The sequence below is a fragment of the Ochotona princeps genome, chromosome 8 (genome assembly GCF_030435755.1).
Source record: "Ochotona princeps isolate mOchPri1 chromosome 8, mOchPri1.hap1, whole genome shotgun sequence".
Taxonomy (NCBI): Eukaryota; Metazoa; Chordata; class Mammalia; order Lagomorpha; family Ochotonidae; genus Ochotona; species Ochotona princeps.
Genome location: NC_080839.1, coordinates 8,514,531 through 8,542,230, shown reverse-complemented (window position 1 = coordinate 8,542,230; position 27,700 = coordinate 8,514,531). Strand labels below are relative to the sequence as shown.

Genomic DNA, 27,700 nt, shown 5'->3' with positions numbered 1-27,700 from the left:
CAAGCAGCATCGTTAATAAAAAAGCTGTTATTTTAGCTGGATTTGCGCCCTTGGAGCCTGTTAACCATCATGATTGGACAATGGGCAGTTCAGCTCAGGGAGTGTGCCCAGCTCCTAGCAAAGGGTGCAACACATGGCAGATGCTTGATCAAGAGAACTCGAACTCCACATAAGGAAGTGCCAGAGGAGCCACTCTGGAAGTTGGGGTCTGGCCTTGGCTTTGAGTGGGCAAGGGCAGAGAGGACTCGCGTTTGTGGTTCTGATCTGTTCCAGGTGCTTCCTACTGGCCTGTGATGATGAAGACGGAACACATGGGTGGAGGCTCACACACCCATCCCAGGGCTTATGTCAGACACAAGGTGAACCAGGATTTTCAATTTCCTACAGCCTTGAGGCACCCTGGGGCTGCTCCTAAGCAGCTATGTTTGAATCTCAAAAAAAAAAAAAAAGCAAATGATTCTTTCAGATATATTCATCATTCGTTTTATACAAATAGGGGGAGAGACAGAGAGGACGACCTTCCATCTTTCAATTCACTCTCCAAGAGGCCACAATGGACAGAGCTGAGTCAATCCAAAGCCAGGAGCCTCTTCCGGGTCTCCCACGTGGGTGCAGGGTCCATGGCTTTGGGCCATCCTCCACTGCTCTCCCAGGACACAAGCAGGGAGCTGGATGGGAAGCGGGGCTGCTGAGATTAGAACCGGTGCCCATATGGGATCCTGGCACGTGCAAGGCGAGGACTTTAACCGCTAGGTTACCAAGCTGGGCCCTGATTTACCTAATTCTTCAGGGCAGCACCTGCTGTGCCTGGACCATGAAGGGTCTCTTGTGCTTGCACCTGAATGGGCTCACTCTCTCCCCCTCTGCAACCTCGTCTTTCTGAATGCATCTTCCCCAAAGAGGTGGCATAGGTCTTCCATTTATCGTGCTATTAGAGCTCATAAAGCAGCACGCAGCTCACTGCACACAGCTGTGTCTATCTCCATTGGTAACTTTAGCTAATGTGGATAAAATTAAAGCCAAGCCCCAATGCAGTATTTCATTGTAGAATTAAAGACCCGAGACAAAGTCAGCCCAAAAAACAACAACATGAGGTTTGTTTTCTAAAGAGTCAGCCTCCCCACTAGGAAGGAGCTTGTGATAAGGCAGCACCATTCTAGGACAAAACCAAACCCACTCCGAAAGCAAAAATAAGCACAAAGTCTGTCACGGAGCCAAAGTCAGACCTTTCTGACAGTCTGGGCTGCTCCTGCACCTAGGACGCAGTTGTCTGCCTCTCCCAGCACAGACAATCAGTATGGTGAAACTTTTCCACCCTTCTGTCTTCTACGTATTTCCTACAAAACGTTGCCAAACGACAGGGAGATTTTCCAAACTATCATTTCCTCTGCAGGGAAGTCCTATGATGGGCTACACAAATACCATCCATCAATGCAAGTCGACTGCATATCCGTGACTTCAGAGAGCTCCACAGGAAACTCACTCAACACATGGAACTGCTCGCAGCCCTGGACCTAACACAGTAGCAGAGTTTTTCCAGCTATGGAGGACAGGAGACCATTTGAAAACAGCTTGTCGTAACAAGAAACAGTGAAGACAGAAAACAGAACCTGTGCTAACTGTTGTGAAACACAAGCAAGAGACCTAACTTGGTCTGTGTGTCACGGTCAAAACAAACTCACTGCACGTTGGATGCACAAGTGGGGGGAACACAAGAAAAAGTGAGACACTGCCCTATCGTGTGTGTGGGGGGGGGGGTCTCCAACATGCTCACAGAAAACATGGCCATGAAAAACCACACAGAAATTCCAAAGGTTTTTTTTTAAAAAAAACCACCAAAATAAGCCACCTTTTAATTCCATTTTCCACGAACTTTTTAAAGTACGCTCACTGAGTCAGGAAAAGAAGTCTTCAAATGAACATGAGGAGGATGCTTCCAAGCTCTTCTGCTGTGGCCTGGAGTGTGTCTCCCCAGAACCCCTACACTGTGGCCTTCACTTCTAACGTGTTTGGAGGCGGAGCTTTCAGGAAGGTAGTTAAGGTGCAGTGAGGTCATGAGTTGGACCCTTCAGCTAATGGGACTGCTGTCCTTGGGATAAGCTGGGATACCAGGGGTGCAGGGCACAGATGGAAGTCCACATAAAGACAAGGAAAGGAGGTGACCATCTGCAAACTGGGGATCGGGCTCATGAGCACCTGCCAGCACCTTGATCTTGAACTTGCAAGTCCCTACATTGTTGAGAAGTTAAATGTCTATTGCTAAAGTCCTCAGCACATGCTATGGCAACCGGAGCCAACTAACGAAGTTGTCCAAAGCCCTATTTCGTAGTAGCACTGTGGGCTGGAACACAATGAATCCAATTTGTAAGATTATGCTTTATTAGGGCCACTAATCTCACAGAAAATGGCTTCTATTTTCTAAGAAAAGTAAAGCCTGTTGGGGAGTTGACAGGTGGATCAGACTTACAGATTCTGTATTGGAAATCTTAACCAAGACTACATCACAGACCACATGAACCATTTGCAAATAACTGCCTCTCTATATTGGAACACTCAGAGGGGTTGACAGAGGACATTTTCTGGGTGCCCAGCAAGAGTCAGCATTTGTGAGGTATGCCAGATACTTTAACACTTATCCTTCTAAAAATATATATGATTCACTAGGTGGGCAGGCATTCTCTCCACATCCAGAACAGGAAGAAAGAAAGCGAAAATAGCCAACTCCCAAGCCTGTTGACGTTCCGAGCATTCTACTGCATCTGCTGCAGCCTCACCAGTGTCATACTGAAATCCACGGAGCTTTTCTTCCCTTAGGTTTTCCCCCAGATGTATTTTCAGGAAATGCAGAAAGCACCTCATTGTCTGTACCTACAGCTCCTGCACGAACACAGCCACAAATAACTTCATCTGAGCCTCTATCTGCCCAAGCAACTGTTTCCATCTGCAGAACGGATAACCGACTGGCTAATGTGCATTATCCAGAAACTCAAGTCGCGAATTACAAGACAACAGGCCAATTCTGTATGCACAGTTCACACATGAATCTCTAAAACAGGATAGTTCTCTTTTGGCCAAACATCAACCATCCCACTGTATGCTCTGTACACAAGTCACACAAATGACAAAGAGCTAGGTAAGAGTCCAACTTTTTCCCCCCTTAAATATTTACTTTTATTGGAAAGTCATATCTACAACAAGTAGAGACAAAGATCTTCATCTGCTGGTTCACTCCCCAGGTGGTTGCAATGGCTGAAGCTAAGCCAATTCTGAGCCAGGAGCCAGGAGTTTCTTCTGGATCTCCCTTGTGGATGCAGGGTCCCAAGGCTTTGGGCCATCCTCTACTGCTTTCCTATGCCACAAGCAGAGAACTGGAAGGAAAGTGGACCAGCAGGAACACAATCCAGCACCCACAGTAGCTAAGATACGCAGTCAGCCCAAATGCCCATAAACTGATGAGTGCACAATCACAATATGGTAAATATACACTATGGAATACTATGCAGTCACAAAAAGAATGATATCCTGTCTTTTGCAACAAAATGGGTACAACTGAAAATTATCCTTAGCAAAATAAGCCAGTCTCAAAAAGATAAATGTTTTCCTTGACATGTGGTGCTAATACAGAACACACAAAAAAGTAGGAATGATATGCAAATATGTAAATACAAATATATAAATACCGTATCTTTTGGGGCCAGTGCTGTGGCACAGCACGTAAGGCTGCTGCCTGTGGTGCTGGCATCCCCTATGTGGACTAGTTCTAGTTTCGGTTGCTCCACTTTCAATCCAGCTCCCTGCTAAAGCACTTTGGGATGAGACTGTCATTTTCAGACCATGTAGAAACCTGGTCTCATGTTATTCTGACTTTTTTAGAAAAAAGATTTATTTATTTTTATTGGAAAGGTGATATACAGAGAGGAGGAGAGAGAGAGAGGAAGATCTTCCGTCCGACGGTTCATTCCCCAAGTGACTGCCATGGATGGTGCTGCGCCGATCTGAAGCCAGGAGCCAGGAACTTCTTTCTGGGTCTCCCACATGGGTGCAGGACTCCAAGGCTTTGGACTGTCTCCAACTGCTTTCCCAGGCCACAAGCAGGGAGTGGGTTGCGGAAGTGGAGCAACTGGAATAGAAAACGGTGCCCATATGGGATCCAGGCACTTGCAGGGGGAGGGTTAGCCAACTGAGTCACTGCACTTCTTAGTTTTTACTCATTAAATATTATGATCAGTGGCAAATAAAGCCCATGACTATAGAGTAGATTAAAATTATGTTTTTACATGTACTGTTGAAGAGCAGGAAGGGTATAGGGCAGAAAAAGTAGGAAAACAGGGCAAGAATGATTGTCTTCTTGGAATTGTAACAGTAGAACATATAAAGTTTGTTGTCTTTATAATAAATAAATGAAAATAAAGCTAACATTTTTAATAGTCAAAAAAAGGTACAAGCTACAATACACAAGGGTAGCATCTTTAAACCATAGAGCTTCCACGGCCAGTGTTGGGCTACACCAGGTTAAGCAACTGCTTGCGGTGTCGGCATCTTCTATGAGGTGCCAGCTCCAGCCCTTGCTGCTCTGTTTCCCATCCAGTTCTCTGCCAATGGCCTAGGAAGGCAGCAGATGATGGTGCAAGTACTTGGGTCGCCGTCACCCACATGGTAGACCCAGATAGAACTACCCTAGCTTAGGTCTGGCCTAGTTCTGGCTCTTGCAGCCATTTCAGGGAAAAAATGAATAGATGGAAGCTTTCTCCGTCTCTCTTCCTCTGTTACTCTGCCATTCAAGCAAATAAATCTTTAAAAGAGGAGTAGGCAATGCTGTGGGGTGGCAAGTTAAGCTGCCGTCTGCAACGCCAGCATCCCATATTAGCACCAGTTTGATTCTTGGGTACTCCATTTTGGAGCCAGCTCTCCGAGAAGGCATCTAGGAAAGACAGGGCTGATGAACCCAGAGCTTGGGCCTCACACTCACGTGGGTAAACCCAGAGGAAGGTCCTGGCTCCTGGGCTCAGTCAGACCCCAACCCGGCCACTGTGGCCATTCAGTAGATGAGAACTCGGTCTTCTATCCTACTCTAACTTTCAAATAAGAAATAAATCTTAAAGATACGGCTGCCAACTTGTAACAATTCAACTGAATATTCTTTTGACTTTACAATGGCACAAAACTGGCATCTGGCAGAAAAATGTGAAGCTTTAAATTCCCCTGCAACTTAGTAATCAGAAAACCCTGCTTAACATGACTCAAAGTGAAACTTTAACAAAGAAATGAGTAACAAATCCTACTACCTTAAAAAAAACTAAAAAACCCTTGCATGGTAAAACACATCAACAGCAAAGCCAAAGAAAAATATTCTTAATTTTATCTTAGAAAAGGGGCCAACCTTTCTAGTTGCATGTTTACAAGCTTAAAGAAAAGAAAAATCACCGGAAAGAAAATTGTGCAAATAATACGAAAAGAGTTTCGGAAAATGGCACTAAACTGAAAGATGCTAACTTTCTCATAAAAAGATATGCAGACTGGAACAAGTTGCACAGGGCTCACCCACAAGATTGGCAGGAAGCCCTAAGTGGGACGCCCTATGGAAAAACAGGGGCTTTTACACATCGCTGACAGGGAGCTGAAGGACATGCACCCTGGGGAAGATAGGGAAGTTGGCAATGTCTAAAACCTTCACATTCATTTCCCCTTCAAACCAGAAATCCTACTTCTAAGAATCTACACCAAAGATTCGGCAGTAAAAGGGGAAAAGAAATCACTCACAAAGATATTTACCAGGGCATTATTTGTCAGGACCAAAAGAGAGGATAATCCAAATGTCCAACAAGATGAGCTATGCTACTTGTACCCAAAACAAGGGTAATAACATGTCAGAATGGCGAATGCCAAAAAAGACAGAAAGGAACAGAAGCTGGCTGGCACATGGGGAATGGGGCACTCTCACACACTGTTGGTGAGAATGTATGTTAGTACAGCCACTGTAGGAAACAGTACAGAGAGGTCTTCACAAGCTAGAAATAGGAGCTGGAGCAGTGGCACATTGGGCTAAGCCTCTGCCTGCAATGCTGGTATCCCATGTGGGCGCTGGTTCAAGTCCTAGCTGTTCCACTTCTGATCCAGCTCCCTGCTTATGGCCTGCAAAGCAGCGGAAGATGATGGCCCAAGTCCTGGGGTGCCTGCACTCACATGGGAGACCTGAAGGAAGCTCCTGGCTCCTGGCTTCAACCTGGCCCAGCTCCAGCCACTGCAGCCACTTGAGGAGTGAACCAGCAGATGAATAGTCTCCTTTTCTGTCCTTGCCTCTGTAATGTTCTGCTATTGAAACTAAAAATAAATGAACTTATAAAAAAAGCTAGAAATAGAAATTCTGTATGGCTGGGCTACTGTGTAGATATCCAAAGGATACGAGCTCATTGCACCTAAAAGATACTGGCTCCACCACGTTAATTACAGCATCATTCACAATAGCCAAGATATAGAACCAACCAAGCTGTCCACCCTCAGACTCAGGGACAAATCACGTTATATGTCCACAGGACAGGGTACCCTACAGTCATAATAGATAAAATCCAGTAATTTGCAGCAAAATAGAATCCAGAGGACGTAATGTTAAATGAAATCAGCTAGATAGAAATTCACTTTCTCCTTATGTGGAAGTTTTTTTTTTTTTTTTTTTTTTTAAGATTTGTTTCTATTGGAGAGTCAGATACACAGAGGAGGAGAGACAGAGAGGAAGATCTTCCATCTGTTCATTAACTCCCCAAGCGGCCACAACAGGCAGAGTAGAACCAATCCGAAGCCAGGAGCCAGTAGCCTCTTCTGGGTCTCCTATGTGGGTACAGAATCCCAAGGCTTTGAGCCGTCCACGACTGCTTTCCCAGGACACAAGCAGGGAGCTGGATGGGAAGCAGGGCTACCAGGACATTAACTGGTGCCCATGAGATCCCAGCATGTGCAAGGCCAGGACTTCAGTCACTAGGCTACAGCACCAGGCCCCTTTTAAAAAACTCCATCTGAACACAGAGGATTATTAGTACAGGCTGGGAGCAAAGGATGAGGATGGAAGGATTTTAATTTTTATAAACAGGACAATCTGGGTGTTATTCATAATTGTAACAAATAAACTAGTATGAAACATTGATATAAAAACAAGGTATGAATTGAAAAAAATAGAGCCACTGGAGTGCTTTTTTTTTGTCCTGGGGCCAGGTAAGAGTGTTTAACAGTTACTAACCTGAAGATTGATAGGAGAGCTTTGGATCAGGAGGACAACCCAAAGTAAAAAACAAAGCAACCAAGTGGGAGAAGATTTTTGTAAGACAAACAACTCGTTCACATGCAGTACTTTGAAAAAAAAAAACCTCAACATTCTAAGTAGCCAACTCAGTTGGAAGCAAATGGACAAGACCCTGGTACAGGCATTCCAAATGGTAAACTAAGCTATGAAAGAATGATCAATTTCAGTTTTCAAGCTAAAACTGCTATGAACTAATGTCCCTTCGTTACAGTGGCAGCAAACACACAAGATGAGACGCAAGGAAGCAGCCTAGTTTAGAGGGTGGATTCAGCTCACCATCTGGGCCGGGGGACTCTGCATGCAACATTGGGTGGCCCCACACAGCGGGGTACCCCACGCTGCTGCGCTGTGACCCACCACAAGGTACCACACTAGGAGTGACTTCACACGTGCCAGCTGCAGCTGGGGAAGCTCAACTTACTTTATGATAACACCACGTCTCCCTGTAACTAATCCAGCCTCCAATAGCATAACCCAACCGTAACAGGCCGGGAAGCCTGTTCCCTCCAGACACACTGACCCGCTCCTCGAGCGGACCCCTCATGAAGCCCCTCACTTCCCAAGGCTCCTGCCACCTCAGAACCGTGCCAGTGAACAGACAAGCCTCCCCCAGTGTCTGGGGACCCACCCACAGCCTAACCTCCGCACACCCCAAAGCTGTACACAGGGCATTCAGGCACTGCTCACTGCACACTGACGCACAACAGGAAAGCCAGCCAAGGAAGAAGGCTGTGGAACTTCCTTGATCCCCTCAGCATCACGCCGAGTTAAGACACCCAGGAAGCCCGTGGCCCTTGGCAGAGAGAAACCTCAAACACAAAGAAAATGGAATCAAAACCTAAGTTCATTTTGGTGCAAAAAGACTCAAAATCCAGTTTTTATATAATAGGCATTGTCCACAAACTTTCTTCACAAAAAAAGAGGGAAAAACTTATGCATAGATTTCAGAAATTTTTTTTTTTTTTGCAGTGAGCTTTAATTCCATTTTCCCCAAGGACTTTATTTCAAAACTTAATTTTTTTTTTTTTTATTAGAAAGGCAAGACTTTACAGAGAGAAGGTCAGAGAAAGATCTTTCATCAACTGGTTCATTCCCCAGGTGTCCGCAACAGCCAGAGCTAGCCAATCCGAAGCCAGGAGCTCCATTCTCCATTGCTTTTCCAAGCCACAAGCAGAGAGCTGGATGGGAACTGGAACAGCCATACACAAACCGGCGCCCATATGGAACCAGACACATGCAGAGAATTAGCCAGTTGAGCCATCGCACTGGCCCCTCCCCAAGGGTTTTTAAAGCATTATATTCAGATTTCTCTACCCTATACCTCCCAGCTTCCCTGCTTTAAAAACAAACCAAAAAAAAAATGGGCTTAAATTTTAAATTTAATCAAGCCTTATGAGTAACTTCCAGTACTCAGGAAATGTCAAGGATGCAACATGGGAGTCAAATAATCCCTTACGGAAGGCAAGATGACAGTTTATAGGACAGTTTACATCCACACTGGCCCAATCTCTCAACATCAATGACATGGGAAGAAAAACAGGCAGAGGGGAGGGGAGAAAGAGACAAGAAGGGCAGAGGCCTCCTGCAGGAAAAGACTTAAAAGATACGATCCCCCAAACGTGGTGGGTCCTGCTTGCTGAACACAGGGAACCTCCCCTCCTGGGTCTGCGGAGGACTCCCGGTGTGAGCAAGAAGCCCACAAAAGGGCTCAACCCAAGTGACAACAACAGACCAGTCATTCAGAAACAGACACAGGTGCACTCCCTGGTGCACAGGGAAGGGCTGAGAGAAGAGATGGGCAGGAAAAGCCTGGAGTCCAACTCATCTGGGCACAGCATCTGTAGGATTTCTTTCTACCACCCTCATGACTCTGGGGTACGTGCGAAATGCTCGTAACAAGCAACACAAAGAAAAAGGTGTGGGCCTGGCGGCGTGGCCTAGCGGCTAAAGTCCTCGCCTTGAACGCCCCGGGATCCCATATGGGCACCGGTTCTAATCCCGGCAGCTCCACTTCCTATCCAGCTCCCTGCTTGTGGCCTGGGAAAGCAGTTGAGGACGGCCCAATGCCTTGGGACACTGCACCCACGTGGGAGACCTGGAAGAGGTTCCTGGTTCCTGGCATCAGATCGGCGTGCACTGGCCCGATGCAGGTCACTTGGAGAGTGAATCATCGGAAGGAAGATCTTCCTCTCTGTTTCTCCTCCTCTCTCTGTATATCTGACTTTGTAATAAAATAAATAAATCTTTTAAAAAAAAGAAAAAGGTGTAAGTACAGGTCAGTCGAGTAGCTCATGCCCATCCATGACAACCGCAAATTCAGAAGTTCACCAGGACAGACAGGACTACGCCCTGCCCCAGGCAACTCAAGACCGGCAACTAGCACAGTCCTAGAAGCTAGAGAAATAGTTACCCTGAGGTGGGATGTCACAAAATCTGAAGACACGCCCAGCAGCCAAACCGGAAAACCATCAGAAGTGTGCCAGGAGAAGAGCAAGCCTTGGTGCTTCCTCCACCATGCCCTGTGTTCAGTAGATGGTCATTTTACAAAGTCATTTCTGAGCAGGTGTCTGGTGTAGTGGTTATGATGCTGCTAGGAAATTGGGCCTGGCACAGTAGCCTAGTGGCTAAAGTCCTTGCTTTGCATTCACAGGAATCCTATATGGATGTCAGTTCATATCCCAGCTGCTCTACTTCCCACCTAGCTCCCTGCTTGTGCCCTGGGAAAGCAGTCAAGGACGGCTCAAGATCTTGGGACTCTGCACCTGCATGGGAGACCCAGAAGAGGCTTCTGGCTCTTGGCCTCGGATCAGCTCAGCATCAGCCATTGCAGCTACTTGAGGAGTGAACCAGCAGATGAAAGATCTTTTCTTTCTCTCCTCTCTGTAAACCTGACTTTCCAATAAGTAAAAAAGCTGCTGATTGGAATGCCACATCTTGTATCAGAGTACCTCGGTTCAAGCCCCGGCTCCACTCAGGATTCCAACTTCCTGCTAATGTGCCAACGGGGCAGGCAGCAGGTGATGGATCAAGTGTTTGGGTTTCTGCCAGCTTTGTGAAAGACCCAGATAGAATTCCTGGCTCCTGGCCCCAGGCTGGCCAAGCCACAGATACTGTGGGAGTTTGGGGAGTGAGCCAGCACATACATGCCCTTTCTCCTTCCTTTTTCAAATATATCAGCAGGACAGCAGACCCAAACACTGCAGTAGAGTGGGTTCAGTCACCACTTGCAACCCTGAATCCCACCCTGGAAGTGGATCTGCTGGGCGTCAGCGCTCCAGTTCAGCTCCCTGCTGCCGTGTCTGAGAAAGCAGCCAGGGACAGCCCAAGTACTTGGGGGTCCTGTCACCCACATGAGTAAACCAGAAGGAATTCCAGGTTCTTGGATTTGCCTGGGCCAGCCCTGGCTGTGGCAGCTATCTGAGACATAAATGACCAGATGGAAGATGACTCTCTGTCCCTGTGCCTGTAAGAAAAAAAAGTCAAACATAACATCTGCCTTGAATTCTTATCTACTAAAAATGAGAGGAATCAAACTGAAAATCAGCTGAGGCCTCCTGGGTTAAGTCAGTCACGCTCTGTGCACAAGTAATGCAACCTGTGAAACACTAGAGAGCATCACTTTTAGCCTCAAAATGAACTAGATCCAAAAGTGAGAAAAGAAAACCTTAGCCCATACATCCTTCGGTCGTTTCCAAGAGCAGAAGGTTCCAGTCATTGTTGTTCTAAGGAAATTCCAAGCAATCAAAAAACAAGTGTGACGCCTCCTGGCCTGACCGCGGGCCGTAGACCCCAAGGGTCTGGTTTAGCTCCTGTTGCGCTGCCTGCCGCCCAGACTGTCCTCAAGGCCCCCTCCCATGGGATCTGTACTTGAACACCAGATCCAATTGGCACGGCCTTTGCCACCCTGGCACCGAGTCCAGGAAAGATGCTAATCTGCCCCATGCGGGAACACTTCCTCCCTCAAGAGGATTCTCTCTACAGAAGACAAAGCACACTGCTTTGCAGAACAAAAGAAATGCAAAACACCAGCTGTGGTCAAGGGTAGGAGACCTTGTAGGAAAGAACACTCTGAAAAAACGTTCCGTCTCAGCCACGACTGAGCTGGCCACGCGGCACCCCTGGCAAGCGGCTACACTGCCCACAGTCCTAAAACTGTTCCTGGGAACGCACGGTTGACAGGAATCCAGGAGAGGAGCATACGGGCCATTTTTTTTTCTTTAGTTCTAACTGGGAAGCACAGCTCCAGCAACCTTCAGTTTATTTAAAGCACACACATTTGGACCAGCAGAACTTATCACAGCTGCCTTCCATGGTTTTAGAAATTTCCAAAGAAGTTTTGTTTTCTAAACTATTAAGATGTTTCAACCTAAAGTCCCACCTTAAATCCATAGGGACTGTTTCCAGGAAAAAGTTGTATATATGCACAGCATTTGCTTACATTTGCATGTAACCTATGCACATCCTCCCATATACTTTAAAGCACCTGTTGAGTACTTACAAACACGTAATCCAATGTGAATGCTGTGTGAATAGTCTACATGCTCAGTGTAGGGTTTTGTTTTGTTTTAATGAACACAAATGACCCAAGGCTGGGAGGCAGAGCAAGTAGCTGGACTACCTGGAGATGACAAAAACAGTTCCCATTACCCTCAAGTCCTACAGGACAATGGTTTGTTTTCCCTGACATGAAGCTCTGCCCACCCGACACACACACACACACACACACACACACACACACACACACACCCCTAGACTAGGATGCTCACACCATGCTGGGGTGCCAAAGTTGAACTGGCCTGAGCCACAGTTCATCAGACCTTTACAGTGGGCCTGGCACAGTAGCCTAGTGGCTAAAGTCCTTGTCTTGTATGTAGATCCCAGATGGGTGCTGATTTGTGTCCAGTGGCTCAGTTTCCCATCCAGCTCCCAGTTTGTGGCCTGGAAAAGCAGTCGAGGATGGCCCAAAGCCTTGGGACCCTGCACCTGTGTAGGAGATCTAGAAGAAGCTCCTGGCTCCTGGTTCTGGATCAGCTCTGCTCTGGCCGTTGCAGCCACCTGGGGAGTGAATCGGTGGATGGAAGATCTTCCTCTCTGTCTCTCCTTCTCTCCATATATTTGACTTTCCAATAAAATAAATAAATCTTTAAAAAATGCTCATAGCATGTGAGTAAATTAAATGACACACCTACCAGCCGCCATGACGGGACACATAGGATCACCTCGGGAACCCAAACGGACAATCCTCCACCTACTTCCCAGAACAATCACGGATTCGCTTCCCCTTTACCAGAATGCATTTCTTCTTTCACTTAACAGCCTGCCTGTCGGACTCAGCTGACACGTTCCTCTGTGCCACGCTACTTTTGCTACTCAATCCTGTACTTCTGGAAGTGATGCTAAGACCCTGGGTACTGCGTGGCAAGCACTAACCGACCCTGCAGGTGTGGGATCAGGGAGAATAGTAACACACCCCTCCCCAGAATGGGTACATGCCGATGCAGCCTGCCTGGTAAACAGTAGGCAGCATCCTCCTCTACCTGCACACCCCTGCAGTCCCTCCCTGGCTACGATTCACCCCTTCCACTGTATCCTGTGTTCCTGTCCTCTCTCTCCCTCATCTCACTCCAGGTCCCGGGACAGACTTTGCCAGCAATATGGCACTTCTGCTGCCAGGAGCAGAGTCACATACTTAGAGTGTGTTACTACAAGGTAATCTCTATAAAGGGTTGGTGGATTTCTCATCAAGCTACTGCTTGCTATCTCAGCCCCTTAGCTGCCAATCAAGTCATCTCTTCAGCATCTGGCCCAGCTGTCAAGACGCCCACAGGGCTTGCAGCACGGCTCAGCAGGTCAACGTCCCACCATAACTCCAGCTTCTTGCTAACGTAGACTCCGAGAGGCAGTGGTGTTGGCTCTAACGTGGGCTCCTGCCACCCCCCGTGGGAGACCTGGATCGAATTCCTGGCTCCCAGCTTTGGCTCAGCTCAACACAGCCATGGCCCTAACAGGCATCCAGGGAATCAAGCAGCAGTGAAGGGCAGCTCTGTCCCACTCTCCATCTCCTTCTCCCTCGCCCACTCTGCCACTCGGTGAGTCTGTGCTTTAATTTTTTTAAGTCCTGTTTCAGTAACCAGAAAAGACAGTTCACCCCAGGAATCTGCTCAGCTACGATAAAAGGAGGACAATCACTTCATAAGCAAGTCAATACTTGGATGGATGGGGGAGGCAGAGAATGCAGAGTCCTGTAGCTCTTGCAGTCTTTGCTTCCTGGAAACTGGGCAAGGATGACAATTCCCTCAAAGCTCGGGGCTATGGTAAAGAACACATGTGTGTCAATGAGAGTCCCCTACCCACGGGGACTAAGAGGAGGCTCCCCTCAGTCCACATCCAACAGCTAACGCATGGCTCAGCATGGCCTCGACTTCAGTGCAGAAGGAACCATGAATGAGACCACGGCACGCAAAAGGATGGCAGCAAACATGTCCATGTCTTCCCAGGGACCCCGAGAATCCTTTGTGATGTAGGGGCCTACTCAGTCCCCAACCCTAGGTTTAGTGCCCACCCCCGGCTTCTCTCCCTCTCCTGACCTCACTAGATGTCTACTCCCAGGATCCTGCCCTTGTGCTTTCTGCCTCCACATCCCTGCTTCTCCTACTCTCAACTCCAACAGGGAAGCAGACCTCCAGCAGCAGATTATTCACTTACAGAGGACAGGAATTCTGACACACGACATTCACAGTTCAACTATGAGGACTACAGCAATTCCAAGGCATCAGTCCCTAAAGGACAAACACCGCACAGTCACCAACAGGAGGCACCCAGCATGGTAGAGACAGTCACCAGGGGCTGCCACAGGAAACGGGACCTGCTTCATGGGCAAAGGGAAGAGAAAATCTGTTCCTGACAATGTTGATACGCAGATGCCACTGGTGCACATTAAACAGGGTGAAGAGGTTGGTGCTGCTCATTAAGCCACTGCTTGCGATGCCTGCATCCTGTATCAGAGAGCTAATTCAAAACCTTGACTGATCCTTTTAAAAAAAAAGATTTATTCATTTTATTACATAGTCAGATATACATAGAGGAGGAGAAACAGAGAGGATGATCTTCCGTCCGATGATTCACTCCCCAAGTGAGCCGCAACGGGCCGATGCGCGCAGATCCGAAGCCGGGAACCTGGAACCTCCTCCAGGTCTCCCACGCGGGTGCAGTGTCCCAATCATTGGGCCGTCCTCAACTGCTTTCCCAGGCCACAAGCAGTGAGCTGGAGGGGAAGTGGAGCTGCCGGGATTAGAACCGGCGCCCACAGGGCATCCCGGGGCTTTCAAGGTGAGTACTTTAGCCGCTAGGCCACGCCGCCGGGCCCCCGACTGATCCACTTCTGATCCAGCTCCCCGCTAATGTGCCTGAGAAGGCAGCAGATGGTGGCTTAAGTAGATGAGTCTGTACCACCCAGGCGGCAGATCCAGATATCAACCCTCTTGGCTCCTAGATTCAGCCTGGCCCAGGCCCAGCTGTTACAGCCATTTGGGGATTAAAGTGGCAGTTGGAAGCTCTCGCTCTCTCTCTACTCCTGTCACTTGGATTTTCAATAAATAACTCCTCCTGTGTGGCTGGCATCATGGCATAGGTTAGGATTCCACCTGCAGCACCCGCATCCCATACGGACACTGGTTCATGTCCGACTGCCCCACTTTCAATTCAGCTCCCTGCTTGTGGCCTAGGAAAGCAGAGTATGGCTCAAAGCCTTGGGCTCCTGCACCCATATCAGAGATCCAGAAGAAGCTCCTAGCTTTAGCCTGGCACAGCACTGACCATCGCTGTCCTTTAGGGAGTGAACCAATGGATGGAGAATTCTCCGTCTCTCCTTCCCTCTGTAAAAACCTGCCTTTCAAATAAAAATAAACATGTCTGTAAATACATAAGTCTTCCAAAAACTGTTAGGAAGCTACATGTCGCATGTATTTGATCACAACAAAAAAATTTTTAAAAAGCACAATTCCCAGCCTGTGACCTCTACGACCACTCAAAGCAGGCGGATGTTCTTCTGTAGAAGGTTGCCACCTTGACCTTATCAGAAAGGGACTGGGGGTGCATTCATAATGAACTCCCCATCCCCAAGCCTCTGCTGCCCTATCAGAGCCCATCACCTCCTCTTGATTTCCTGGGTGCTGACCACATGTTACATGAAGTCCTGGCCACCAGAGAATCCATGGTGACCATGATTCTTAGAGAATGTTTATTGCCATGGCAGTCAGGGCAGCCAAAAAGCTAGGACAGAAGTGGTGGGTCACACCCACTCTCCGATGACAAACCTTCATTCATCGAGGCCATTCATCTTACAAAGACTTGGGGTTCTTCGGTCCACATTGAGTTACAACTTCAAGATATCCCCTTCCTTCCCAGCAGAGTCAACCATGGATTTCTTAAGGCAAAAACAGCATGACTGGCTCCTGAGGTTAACTATCCATCTCCCCTGCCTTGGCTCTTTAAGGAGGAAACTCTACTCTTCCCGGGGCTCTCTCAGGCCTCCCCAACCCACCAGGAAGGCAGGCAGCAACAACCAGCATAGAGACAATACAGATGTAAAATAATAAAATTGCAAACTGCAGGGATGTAGCACTTCCAGAAAATGTCAACACATTGTGCCCACAACTGTGTTAGGAAAAAAAAAAAACCTAACTATCCAATATATTAATCTTCAATGACAGATACATATACAAAATTCACATCATCCACAAGAGAAGGGGGGAGGAATGGGGAGCAAGGGAGAGCACAAACAAAACAAGAAAATTGGACCAGCCTGAGCCTCCTCCACCGCCCTACCCAACACAGAAGACCTTGAAGCAATGGCCATTGTTCCGAGTTGAGATCTGGTTTGTGGTCATGACTAGCATACCCAGCTAAGATATCACAAGTCCAAAAATGGGGTGTGGGGGGGGAGGTGGCGGCAGCACTGTAGTGTAAGTTAAGTCACCACTTGAAATGCAGGCATCCCATACTGGAGTGAGGGTTCAAGCCCCAGCTGTTCCACTCCCCATACAGCTCCCTGCAAACATGTCGGCGAGAGAAACAGAAGATGGTTCAAGCAATGGGGTTCTGCCACTTAGGCGAGAGACCTGATGAAACCTCCGGGTTCTTGGCTTCAACCTGGTCCAGATCCTGCTATTGTGGCTACCTGGGGAGTGAATCAGTGGCTAGAAGACGATCTCTGTCACTCTGCCTTACAACAAATAAATCTTAAAATGGGGAGCAGCAGATGTGAAAAGATTCAGACTAGGATACACTGAAACATTATTGGGGAAGGGAACAAGAGTTCACCCAATAAGATGAACCCAAAATCAAAGATTCTGGACTAGGAAGGCCATACCCAAGAGGACACATTAAGTCAACTTAGATCCAAACAGGGACAGAGAGCAGAGTGACAGGCCCAGAAGGGAAACAGAAGTTAGAATAGTGAAGGGTTGTGATCGAGAGATTAGGGAAGCAGAGGGGTGAATAAGAATGCTGGCACTGAGTTCATAGGGTGGGGATCCCTGAACATTGTCTGAGTTGAAACATTGTTTTTCAAAAACCACAAATCTAACCTTAGAAAGCCTAACTGGCCCTCCCCAAGAAAACTTCCCTTAACCTCAAATGAACCTTTTACAAAATCATCTTTGGTCCTAAAGTAACACTGATTTGAAGTTAAACACTCTTTTTGGTTTCACTTCTGTATCCACTGTCTTGCTGAAATTTAACCCCACATTTTTATTACAAAACAGCAGCACCAGATGAGCTGCACTCAGCTATGATAGCCATACTGGTCCCGGTCTAAATGCCTCAGCCAGTGAGTTGATGTTGCTTCCTGTAACCAGAGGCTGGGATCTGGGGCACATTTCTACTTTTCCATATTCATTGATAACTGTATGCCCAGCAGGCGTGATTTTTACTGTTTTATGTGGTTACTGTAGAATGACTTAAAACTCAAACCAAAGACGACAAAACATGGAAAAACACACTTGACGGTCATTTAGTTTAGATGGCAAGATTCAACTGAGATTTTTCTTCACTGCTTTGTGGTCATCCTTTGTGATGACTGGGTACAGTCAAACGGTGCTGGAGAGCACGTGGCAATCAACCAAGGGTATGACAGTCGAAGAATAAAGTGTCAGAAAAACCACGAAAGCCTCTGTATGTGTAGACAGGATATTAACACTGAGTAAAGGCTGGTACAGATGTCTTAGTTTGTAGGTGAATATTTATTAGCTGTATAAAAGAGACAGACACAAAGAAACAGAAGAACCACTTCTCAGGAAGTGAGGATGCCTAACCCCAGGGGCCCTGAGTGGTGGGACAGAGCAGCAGGTGGTGCCTGCAGCGACAGAGCCCTCACACAGGGCACTCCCATACAGTCTCCCAGCTCAAGCAGGGCACAAGGCAGACACTACCCTTGGACTCCGCTGCTCACCATCGCAACACATGTGCGCAGCTGGGAGCACACAGGTTAAGTCACGAACAGGATTACCGGGAAAAGTGGCTTGACACATGCTCAGCTGTCGAGCACCTGGGAACACACCACCCAACAAGCCTAGCATGCCCGAGCTATACTTCTGATGGTCACAAATGAGAGGGAGGCTCAGAGATGAGGCCAAGAGCAGAATACAGCAAGAGAATGAATCAGAGGAAGGGAGACGGGGGAGACAGACAGAGACAGAGAGAGATACCCTGAGAGCTGGCGAGGTTTTCAAGGGTTACCTTCAAGCTTCACCAACATGCAGGTACCAGCATGCTCAGACTTTAAGCTTTGGAATATTCCATCTGTAATAAAACTCACCAGTGGCTATGGCCCAGTAAACGTCTGATCCATTCAGTAACTCACCACATGCTATGGGGGAATAAACCTGAGACCCAGGAACTTGAAGCAGGATTCGAAAGGGAGCGACCCGCGCGTTGGAATCCAGCACTGCATCCAGAGCGCCCACCAGGCGACCTGCAGAAGAGAACAAAGCCCGTGAGCACAGGAGCTGCCCAGGCTGGCCATCATGCAGCAACTCGAGGCTGCACAGTTCAGACTTTATGCTTCCACTCGTCTCCAGGCAATGTTAGCTCTGGGCAGCCAAGGGCTCTAGCTGCCTATACCCACATCCCCATCATCTGGAACTGAAGCCTGGTATAAGTTCCCAGCATAGCTAGCCAAATCAATAACTACATAAACTGGGGGGAAATGAAGAGTTCTGGACCAGTTACCTCCCCAGAAAAGCAATATAACCCACAAGCCAGCAAACTCACAAGAGTGGGAGGTTCTGGAGTCTGACTCGCCCCTCTGAATCCCGTCCTGGAGCTGCATGGTTTGGGGTAAGTCATTCAGGTTCCCTGCGCCTGAGGAGGCCTGCTCAGAAACCGAGAGATAACCATAGGCACCTACCTTCACAAGGTCACCATGGGAATAAGGAGTTAGGTACCCAACATTCAAATTGCTTAGGCTATTGCCTAACCCACCACAAACACCACTCAGTGTTGTCTGCTATTGTTATCATCGGGAACCTCATGACAAATGTGGTAGAAAAACTCCTGCCACTTCATAAGGAGTAAATGGGGCAGGGAGGTAACCAAGCCCTTCACAGACCACAAACACCTAAGGCAAGTGAAGGGTCATAATCTCCTGTGACGGATGGTGACGGTGTCGTCCATCAACCAAAGGCAAAAACAAACCTGCTCCTCCGCAGTCAGCTGTTGTCTGGGAATCCAGTGGCTGAGTGCATCATCCCCTCACCTGATACATACCCCTTAACTACTGAGCCCCATGAGGGCCATCGCCTTGAGCAAGCAATGCGTGTATTCCCATATTGATCTTCACCAAAAAATCCTAACTGTAAAGTTGAATCATTACAAAGTAACTCACCTCGGCCACACCCCCCTCCATAATCCCCAGGACACTTACCTAGACAAGGACATATTGCCTAGACAAGGACATCTCACACAAACAGAAGACAACCAACATCTCTGGGACAGTGACACTGATACATTATCATCACATGACAGTCAGATCCCATTCAAATACTGGCCAAGGTCCCAACGGGGTGAGAATCCTGATAAGCTCACCAAGCAGCAAGCACCGTAGGTCAAACTGCATGTCAGGCACCTGCACTCCTGAGCCATCGGCATGTTGGAAGGCTTGGGGGTGTCCTCCCTAGCGATCCCAGCAGGACTAACTGGGGACTGCACTCGCTACTTCTGTTCAGAAAAGATCCTTTTCCACACCCAAAGTGCAGTTTTGACTGAACATTTACTGTCTCCCATCCAAGTACTAACCAAGCCCAACCCTGCTTAGCTTCCGAGATCAGACGAGATCGGGCGCGACTGAACATTTACTGTGAAGTTGAACATCATTCAGTCTAACCACTCCAAGTCAAGGACTGTCCGTAATATCCTCCGGCGCTGATGGACTCAGTCTAGACTCCAACTCTGCACCCAGGTGTCGCAGCTCGCTCGGCCAAGTCAGTGCAAATCGGCCTCAACACGCATTTCATGACCTTGATATTTCTAAAGATGACAGGCTACTCTCCCAGTAGCAAAACTCACAATCTGCGTCTGTCCAATGCTTTATCAAGGTTAAATTCAGGTTAAAAACCTTTGGCAATGGAGCCAGTGTGGCAGCATAGCACACTAAGGCCCCATCTGTGGTGCTGCACCCTATATGGACATAGGTTCATGTCCTGGCTGCTCCACTCTTGATCCAGCTACCTGCTAATGTGCCTGGGAAAACAGCAGAGGATGGCCCAAATACCTGAGTTCCTGCAGCCACATGGGAGACCTAGAAGCAGCTCCTGGCTTCAGACCAGCTCTGTTACAGCCATCTGGGTAGTAAACCACCAGATCTGTCTAACTCTTCTATCAAATAAAAGTAAATGTCTTTTAAAAAGCTCTTTGGCAACAATGCAGCTCATTCTTTATATCATATCAAATAGCAGAAAACTTCAACTTGTCCCCTTCCTGGTAAAGTCCATTCTTAACACCTGAAGATGCTGCTGCTGCCAGCCTTCTGCCCTACAAAGCAGCTATTCTTTTGTGAGCAAGTGTGTAGACTTTCAAACATATTCCATGTTCTACGTGTCTATCAGTAAGGTCTTATTTTTTTTTCTAGTCTAGTGAACCCGGATCCATTGCTATCATTATTTTAATGCTCAAATTGTACCAAGGCTCTTCCCTTTGCACATGGTCATATTATTCTGTTTATCTCCTGGGATCATAATACACTCCCAAGTTCGTCTTGTTCTCTCCCTGTACCAGCTGTTTCTCTAAGGAGTTTGGGTCCCTTCAGGGAGACATGGTATTTAGGAGGCAACATGTTCACTGAGAATGTGAGGATTTACCAATGCCAAATATTACTCACAGTGTCTCTGGGACCATTCAATGGACAGAGCCAGGGAACAGAAGTCTGTGTATAAGGGTACCTCCAAAAAGCCCATGGAAAATCAAAAGCAAAGTGTATCAGTGCAAAGATATCTGTATATGGTTTCCATAGAATACGTTCTATAAACCTCTTGGATACCCTTCATACGTATATGCATGTACTTTCATGCGTGCATGTGAAAAGGAATACTTAGGATCAAAAGTTTTGAAGAAGGCTACAAAGTACAGAGGGGTTTAATTTGCTTTCTTGCTTTCTGTAACTTGTTTGCGATTAGGCCAACAGCTGTTGCAAAAACCTTAACTTGCAGTTGCATCTGGATTAAGCCTTGAGCCCAAGATAAATAGGAAGCAGCTGACCCCTTCCCGAGAACTGCAACAATTTCAGAAGGTCAGCTAGATATCAGAAAGGAGAGGCACGATAAAGAACTAAGAGACAACCGGAAAGCCCCTAACCGTGTTGGCCCCCTCCCTGCCTGTAATTTTAGCCTTTGAAAAGCAGGCAGTAAAATGACTCGAGGTCGGTGTGCCCAGTCTCCTGCGTGAGGAACTGGCCCCGGCCCCAGCGCGCTGCTGAACAAATAAAGCCTCCTGCTTTTGCATCAAGTCTCGTCTTCGGTGGTCATTGGGGAAACTCACTCTCTCGAGACAGACGGTAAGGTTATCCCTGTTGGGGTGCCTTACACATGCTACACAACTGTTCACATATTTGCATACACCTGCATGTATGTATCTACGTACATGAGAACTGAGTTCATACCACAATCCAATACCTTGGTGTCCATTCCCAGTTCCTCCACATTAGCCACTCTCTTGTCCAGCGCCGAGAATCCTGGCTTCCACTGATGTTGTTATTACTTGTTGGATTAGTCCCCTGTTGCCAAGGACAGTTTCTTCCCCAACAGGTGTCTCCTCACCACACCCAGGCTCCAATGTCACACACCTCACTCCTGTAATCTCTTGGTCTGTCTCCCACTTAGTGACCACAGGAAAAGGAAGGAAACAAGGGTGCCACTACTTCTTAGGTTGCCCAGAATTCTTGCCCCTTGTTGGTTTGCTCCTGAAACGCATGTCAGTGTTTTTAAACTCCTTGCTGTGGGAATGGGGCTGCCACTTCAATCAAACGTCTGAGCAGCAGCTTACAAATGTCAGGTCAAGGGAAGAATCAAGGTTTGACTTGCCCAAGACTGACAAAAACACATCTGCCACATCAAAGGTGGGGCATGACATACACTCATGAAGATTACAAAGAGACTAAAAGGGGCTGATGTGGTAGCATTGCACACGAATCCTCTGCTTGTGACACTGCTATCCCAAATGGGTGCCAATTCATGTCCTGGTTACTCCACTTCTGACCTACAGTCCTGTTAATGGCCTGGGAGAGCAATAGAGAAAGGCGTAAGTCCTTGGGTCCCTACAGCCACACAGGAGACCTGGCACCTTGACTTCAGATCAGCTCAGCTCTGGCCACTGCAGCCACTTAGGCAGTGAACTGACAGATGGAAGATCTCTTTCCCTCTCCATCCCTCCTCTGTAAATCTGCCTGTCAAATAAAATTTTAGTAATTATTAAGGGGGAAAAAAAAGGTTGGGCTTCCCGTGGGGGCCGGCTCCCAGGCAGTATGGCTCAGGTCAGAGGCTTGAGCGGCTATGTGCTCAGAGACAGGTGGGTTGGTTTGTCCCAGTGGTGGGGTCCCAGGCTGTGGAGCCTGGGTCAGGTGGCTCAGCTGCCAATGGTGCCAGGCAAAGCTCTCAGCCTACCTGACATTTTTATTTAAGGGAAGAACGCAAGGACCTTTAAAGGTCAGACAGAAGCACCAGCCCTTGTGGGAGATCACACTTGGGGTAGTTAGGATTTACCAATACTGAATACCACTCAAAGGTGCACACTAAAGTCTGGGCTGGGCAGGGCTAGATCACAGTACCTACCAGTGAAAGTCATAACAGATACAGGAAATGTTAAGCTGGGCTATGGCACTAACCAGCATGTGACAGAACTGGGTCTGGGGCAGATTCTGTGGGGAATATGTGGGTCTACCCCTGTGATCTGCATTTCAGCTCATGTTCTTAGGAGCTGGGGGTGGTAACAGGCTGAGCTAGGCATGACCATGGAACCCTCCAACACTCATGGGTACTGAAGTTGGATACAAGCTGGGTTGGCCCAGGCTACAGCACCCGAGTCACATCCAAGCATACAATGTGGGGTGGGCCAGGCCACAACATCCACCACTCATACACAGGCCAGGACAAAGGAGGTAGTCTGTGACCGGTAAGATTCTAGTGCCCACTAGCATGTGCGAGATCTGGTCTGGGGGTGGGTCTAGATGGGAACTTGGGAAACTCCTCTGGTGGGCTGTAGCTCCCACTGGTGAGCATGTGATTCAGGCCAGGGTATTGGTCAGACCTGGCAGGGTAGCTCCACCCTTTGGCAGGTATACAGGTTGATTCTGGAGGGGGACATACCAGGGAGGGCCAGGCCAACTTTAGCTCATTGGCAAGTGCAGGATCCAGGCTGGAATACAGCACATACCGACCCAGGCTATCACACCTACCGGTTTGCACAAGTCAGGAATGGGAGTGGACAGGCTATAGCACCTACCATAAGAGATAGGACTTAGGGCAGGTCAGGTGAGGCCAGGCTGCATCATCCAATGGCAAAGGTCAAAATGGGGAATGGACTATGCCGAGCTGGGTCAGAGCAACCCTGCCACATTCAAAATTTGTGGCTGGGAGCAAACCTGGTTGGGGAGCATAGGGGATGCCCTAGCTGGATTATGGTTCACATTGGTGAGTTGAGAAGAGGAATGGGGGGGTGGTCTGGGCTGAAAATGGCTGCAGTCTCCCTTAGCACGAGTATAGACTGGGTCTGGGGTGCACCAAGGTGGGCTGAACTCCAGCACGCACTGGTTCTCATGAGAGCTAGGAGAGGTCTGGGCTCCCACCGGGTCATGTGAGACATGTGTCAGGGTGTGGACTAGGTTTGGCTGGGCTGTAACACCCAGTAGAATAAGAACCGGATTGGGTAAGGGCCAGTTGGGCAAGCATTCAGTTTCTGTGAGGGCAGGAGGTCGACTAAGTCAACCCAGGCCAAAGACCCACTGGTGTGCATGAGATTTTCCACTGGGAGGAGACCCAACAAGCTTGGGGAGCAGTCCCTGCAGGTGAGCACAAGATCCAAGGCAAGGCAGACCAGACAAGGTTATAGTACCTGCCAGCTCAAGTCTGGCAGCAGGATAGGCTGTGCCACTTTATAACACCCACTGGCAGATCCGAGAACCAGAAAGGGATGTAAGATAGGCTAGGTCTGGCCACATCACTAGCCAGTTCACATTAGGACTGGGACTGGGGGCTGGCTGTGCCAGATTGGGCAGCAGCATCCACCAGCGTGAGCTGGAACTGGAGGCAGACTGGGCCAGATCAAGCTACAGCACCCACCGGCAAATGCTGAGGTGAGATGGGCCATGCCAGACTGGGCCACAGCACCCACTAGAACATGCGAGACGGGGATAGGTCTGTGAACTCAATAGGAAACAGGGGGGACTCCCCTGCTAGGCCACTGCTCCTGCTGGTGAGTACGAGAGCTATGACTGGGGGCAGACCATGCTGGGCAGGGCTACAACACCTATTGGCCTACATGTGCACTGGATTAGGAAGAGAGCCAGGCTGGGGTATCCGATTGTACCCACAGGTACAGGCATGAGCCAGAATGAGGACAGGTGGGTCGGCCTATTCCACAACATTAGCTGGCAAGTGCTGGAACTGGGGGGCCAAGTCCTGTCAAGCTAGACTGCAGGACCACCTGGAGTGTGCAAGATCTAGGGCAGGGAATAGGTCCATTGGGGAGGCTGTGGGCACCACTCACATGGGCTGCAGCTCCCACTGGTGAGCATTAGACCCAGGATTAGGGGTGGGCCTGGGTGGACAGGTGATGGCACCCACTGGCATGAGTGTGAGCTAGAGAGTGAAATCAGTTGGGTTGAGTTAGGCTTCAACATCCAAAGATGTGTATGAAAGCTGAATGGAATGTGGGTCAGGTCGGACCAGTCCATCACACATTGGCAGGCACAGGAACAAGAATGGGGGGATGGGGGAGCAGTCCGGTGGCGGGGGTTACTGGGGGTCACTCTGACTGGGCTGTAGCTACCCCTGGTGTACATGAGGGCTGAGCGTGTGGTGGGCAGGGTTGGACTGGGCCGCAGCACCTGTTGGTTTGCAGAGGAAGAAGGGCAGAACAAATTGATCAACTACCTCAGTGAGACTTGACAGCAAACTTCTGAGGTGGACTATGTCAGCCAATTGACCTTGGAAGGATTTTCTCATCCTTGGATCAGCAATATCAACAGCATCTCAGAACTATCAAAACCACCTGAGTAGAACTCTCAGAACATGCTCCACAACAGGGAGTCTGGGATGACACTGAGTACTGGGGATGCTGGGCGTGATCGCTCCCATTGTATCCTCTCCCCCTCCCAGACACAGGAAGAAAAAGAAAATGTGCAAACAATGGTTTTGCCCACTTTCCCCTGATCCTTGAGCATTCCCACTCTGATCAACTATGTAAACAGCATCAAAAATAAAATTAGGACCTGGCACCAGTAGCCTAGTGGCTAAAGTCCTCGCAGGCACCAGAATCCCATATGGGCACTAGTTCCAATCCTGGTGGCCCTGCTTCCAGCCTGGGAAAGCAGCTGGAGACAACCCAATGCCTTGGGACCCTACACCTGGGGGGCAGGGGGCGGAGGACGCTCCTGGTTCCAGATCAGTTCAGCTCCAGCCATTGCAGCCATGTGGGGAGTCAATCAGCGGACGGAAGATCTTCTTCTCTGTATCTGACTTTCCAATAAAAGTAACTAAAGACTCAAAAATAATTAAATTAAACTAGATTAAATCAAACAGCCCCCCACAGGCACAGGGGTGTGGGAGGCTAAAGGTCGCATGCTGATTCCATACCTGGTACACTGGAGACTTACCATCACATTCAGAGTGCTGCTAGGGAACCCACATGTATTATGGTAAATAAGAAAAAATCCGAAGGACTTCTGACACCATCAAAACGAGGAACCAGGGAACACAAAATGCAGAGACCCACCAAACCAAAGTGATGCCCTTTGTGAGGAGTGGCGGTTCTTCCCTGTTCCTCTACGGGGCTTCTGCAAAGACCAGGAGGCCTGCTCCCTTAGCTGTGCCCAGGGCCATCAATCAGAAGGTCACAGGCAATCACCAGTTTCAGTTTCAACCCACAAAGAGCTTGCCAGTCGCCATGTCCATTTGTTACAACCAGAAAAGCTGAGCAAACTCAACATCTAGAACTTTCCTTGGACACAGATGAAGCCACAATGCTGAGCGCAGAGCCCTGGGAGAAGCTACCAAGTCAGGGCTGCATTCTGCTTTCCTGGCACAGACACTATAGAAGTCACTAGGTTCAGGTACTCAATGGTGATTCTGACCAATTTCTGGAGGCTGAATGACAACTCGCCAGAGAGTGAGATCTTAAGAGGAACCCCAATTTGAACAGGTCTTTATTGTTTATTCAAAATGTTTATGTATTTGAAAAGGCAGAGTAAGGAGAGAGTCACAGGCCCACGGGGCAGGGCCAAGCCAAAGCCAAGAGTACAAAACTCCATCCGGGTCTCTCTGAGTGCAGGGGCCATCTTCCACTGCTTTCCCCAGGGGCATTAGGGAGCCAGATCTGAAGCAGAGTAAGCTGGACTAGAATGGGATGCTGGTGTCACAGACGGCAGCTTAACCCTCCACACCACAACACTGGCTTCTTGAGTAAGTTTTAATACCAGAAACCTTGACACCTTGCAGCATGCAGTTGTCTTTAGGGTCTGCAGAGGTCTGTTACGGGATCCCCCCATGAATGCCAAAATCCATGGGTGCATGCAACCTACACACATCTACAATCACTTCTGGATGATTTACACTACCCAACACAATGGAAGTGCCCTGGAGATCATTACTATACTACGTTAGTTAGGGAATAATGGGGGGGGGGGGATTGTGTATAGTTCTCAGTCAAGACGATGCAATTCTCTTCCCCAGGAGCAGTACTTTCAGAAACTCAAGGTTGGTTGTACCCATGGATGTGGAACTCAGATTTGGTTTTCAACCACTCAAAAAAAAAAAAAAAAAAAGCCCACAATGCACGTTAAAGAGCAAGAAAAAACAGTGTCAAAAGAGAACACGCATATCAAAATGAAACTTACATACAATGTAGATCTTGGAATTATCAGACAAAAAGTAGACAATCTGTAAGAACAGATAAGGAATTTAAGTGAGATGGAAACTCCGAAGCAGAATTAAGAAAAAACGTTAGAAACTTTGGGGGGGGGGGGGGAGAGAAGTGCTTTTGATGCCAGGCTCATTAGAATGGACACAACCAAGAAAAAAAAATCAGTAAGGCTGAAAGTAAGTCAACAAAAATGTCCCAAATGGGAAGGCAGAGACATAACATCCAACAACTGTGGGATAGCCTTAAGAGGCAGTCAGTGCAGAAGGTCAGAGGTCATGTGAAGTATCACCAGCCAAGAACTATACAAAGCTCATGATGCCGAATCATCGTGCCAGGAGCACAGAGAATGCCACGTGGGATCAATGTGCAAAAACAGGCCAACATCAGGCCTTGCCAATAGCACACCCAAACAGCAGGACCCAAAGACAAACAGAAAAGCATGAAGGAAGCTGACAGGGCTGGGAGGGGACGGAAGCGCAGGAGAGGCACAACAATAAAAATGATACAGGCTTTCTCATTCAACAGTATGCAAACAAGAGAGTGGCATGAAATATTGAAGGCACTAGAAGACCACAAACCAGAATTCTTTATTCAGTGAAACTGTCCTGCAAAAATTAGAAAAAACCAAGACTTCCTACAATAAGAACCAAGAAAGTTCATTTGCAGCTGCAAGAAATGTCAAAGAATTTCTTCAGGGAAAAAGACAATATCTTAAGTCAACACTTTAGATATACACACAGGAAGAGTCAGAAGAAATCAATCAACGAAACTGAATTAACA

The 27,700-nt window shown here is 48.1% G+C and overlaps 1 protein-coding gene across 1 annotated transcript in view; it reads right to left on the bottom strand.

Annotated features, from left to right (window-relative positions):
* Nucleotides 1-27,700, bottom strand: part of TBC1D8 (TBC1 domain family member 8) — a 113,030-nt gene that overhangs the window by 42,914 nt on the left and 42,416 nt on the right. Inside the window, exon 2 of the mRNA XM_058667507.1 lies at nucleotides 18,156-18,266. Within this exon, the coding sequence (XP_058523490.1) occupies nucleotides 18,156-18,266 (111 nt within the window). The remainder of the gene's footprint in view (nucleotides 1-18,155; nucleotides 18,267-27,700) is intronic.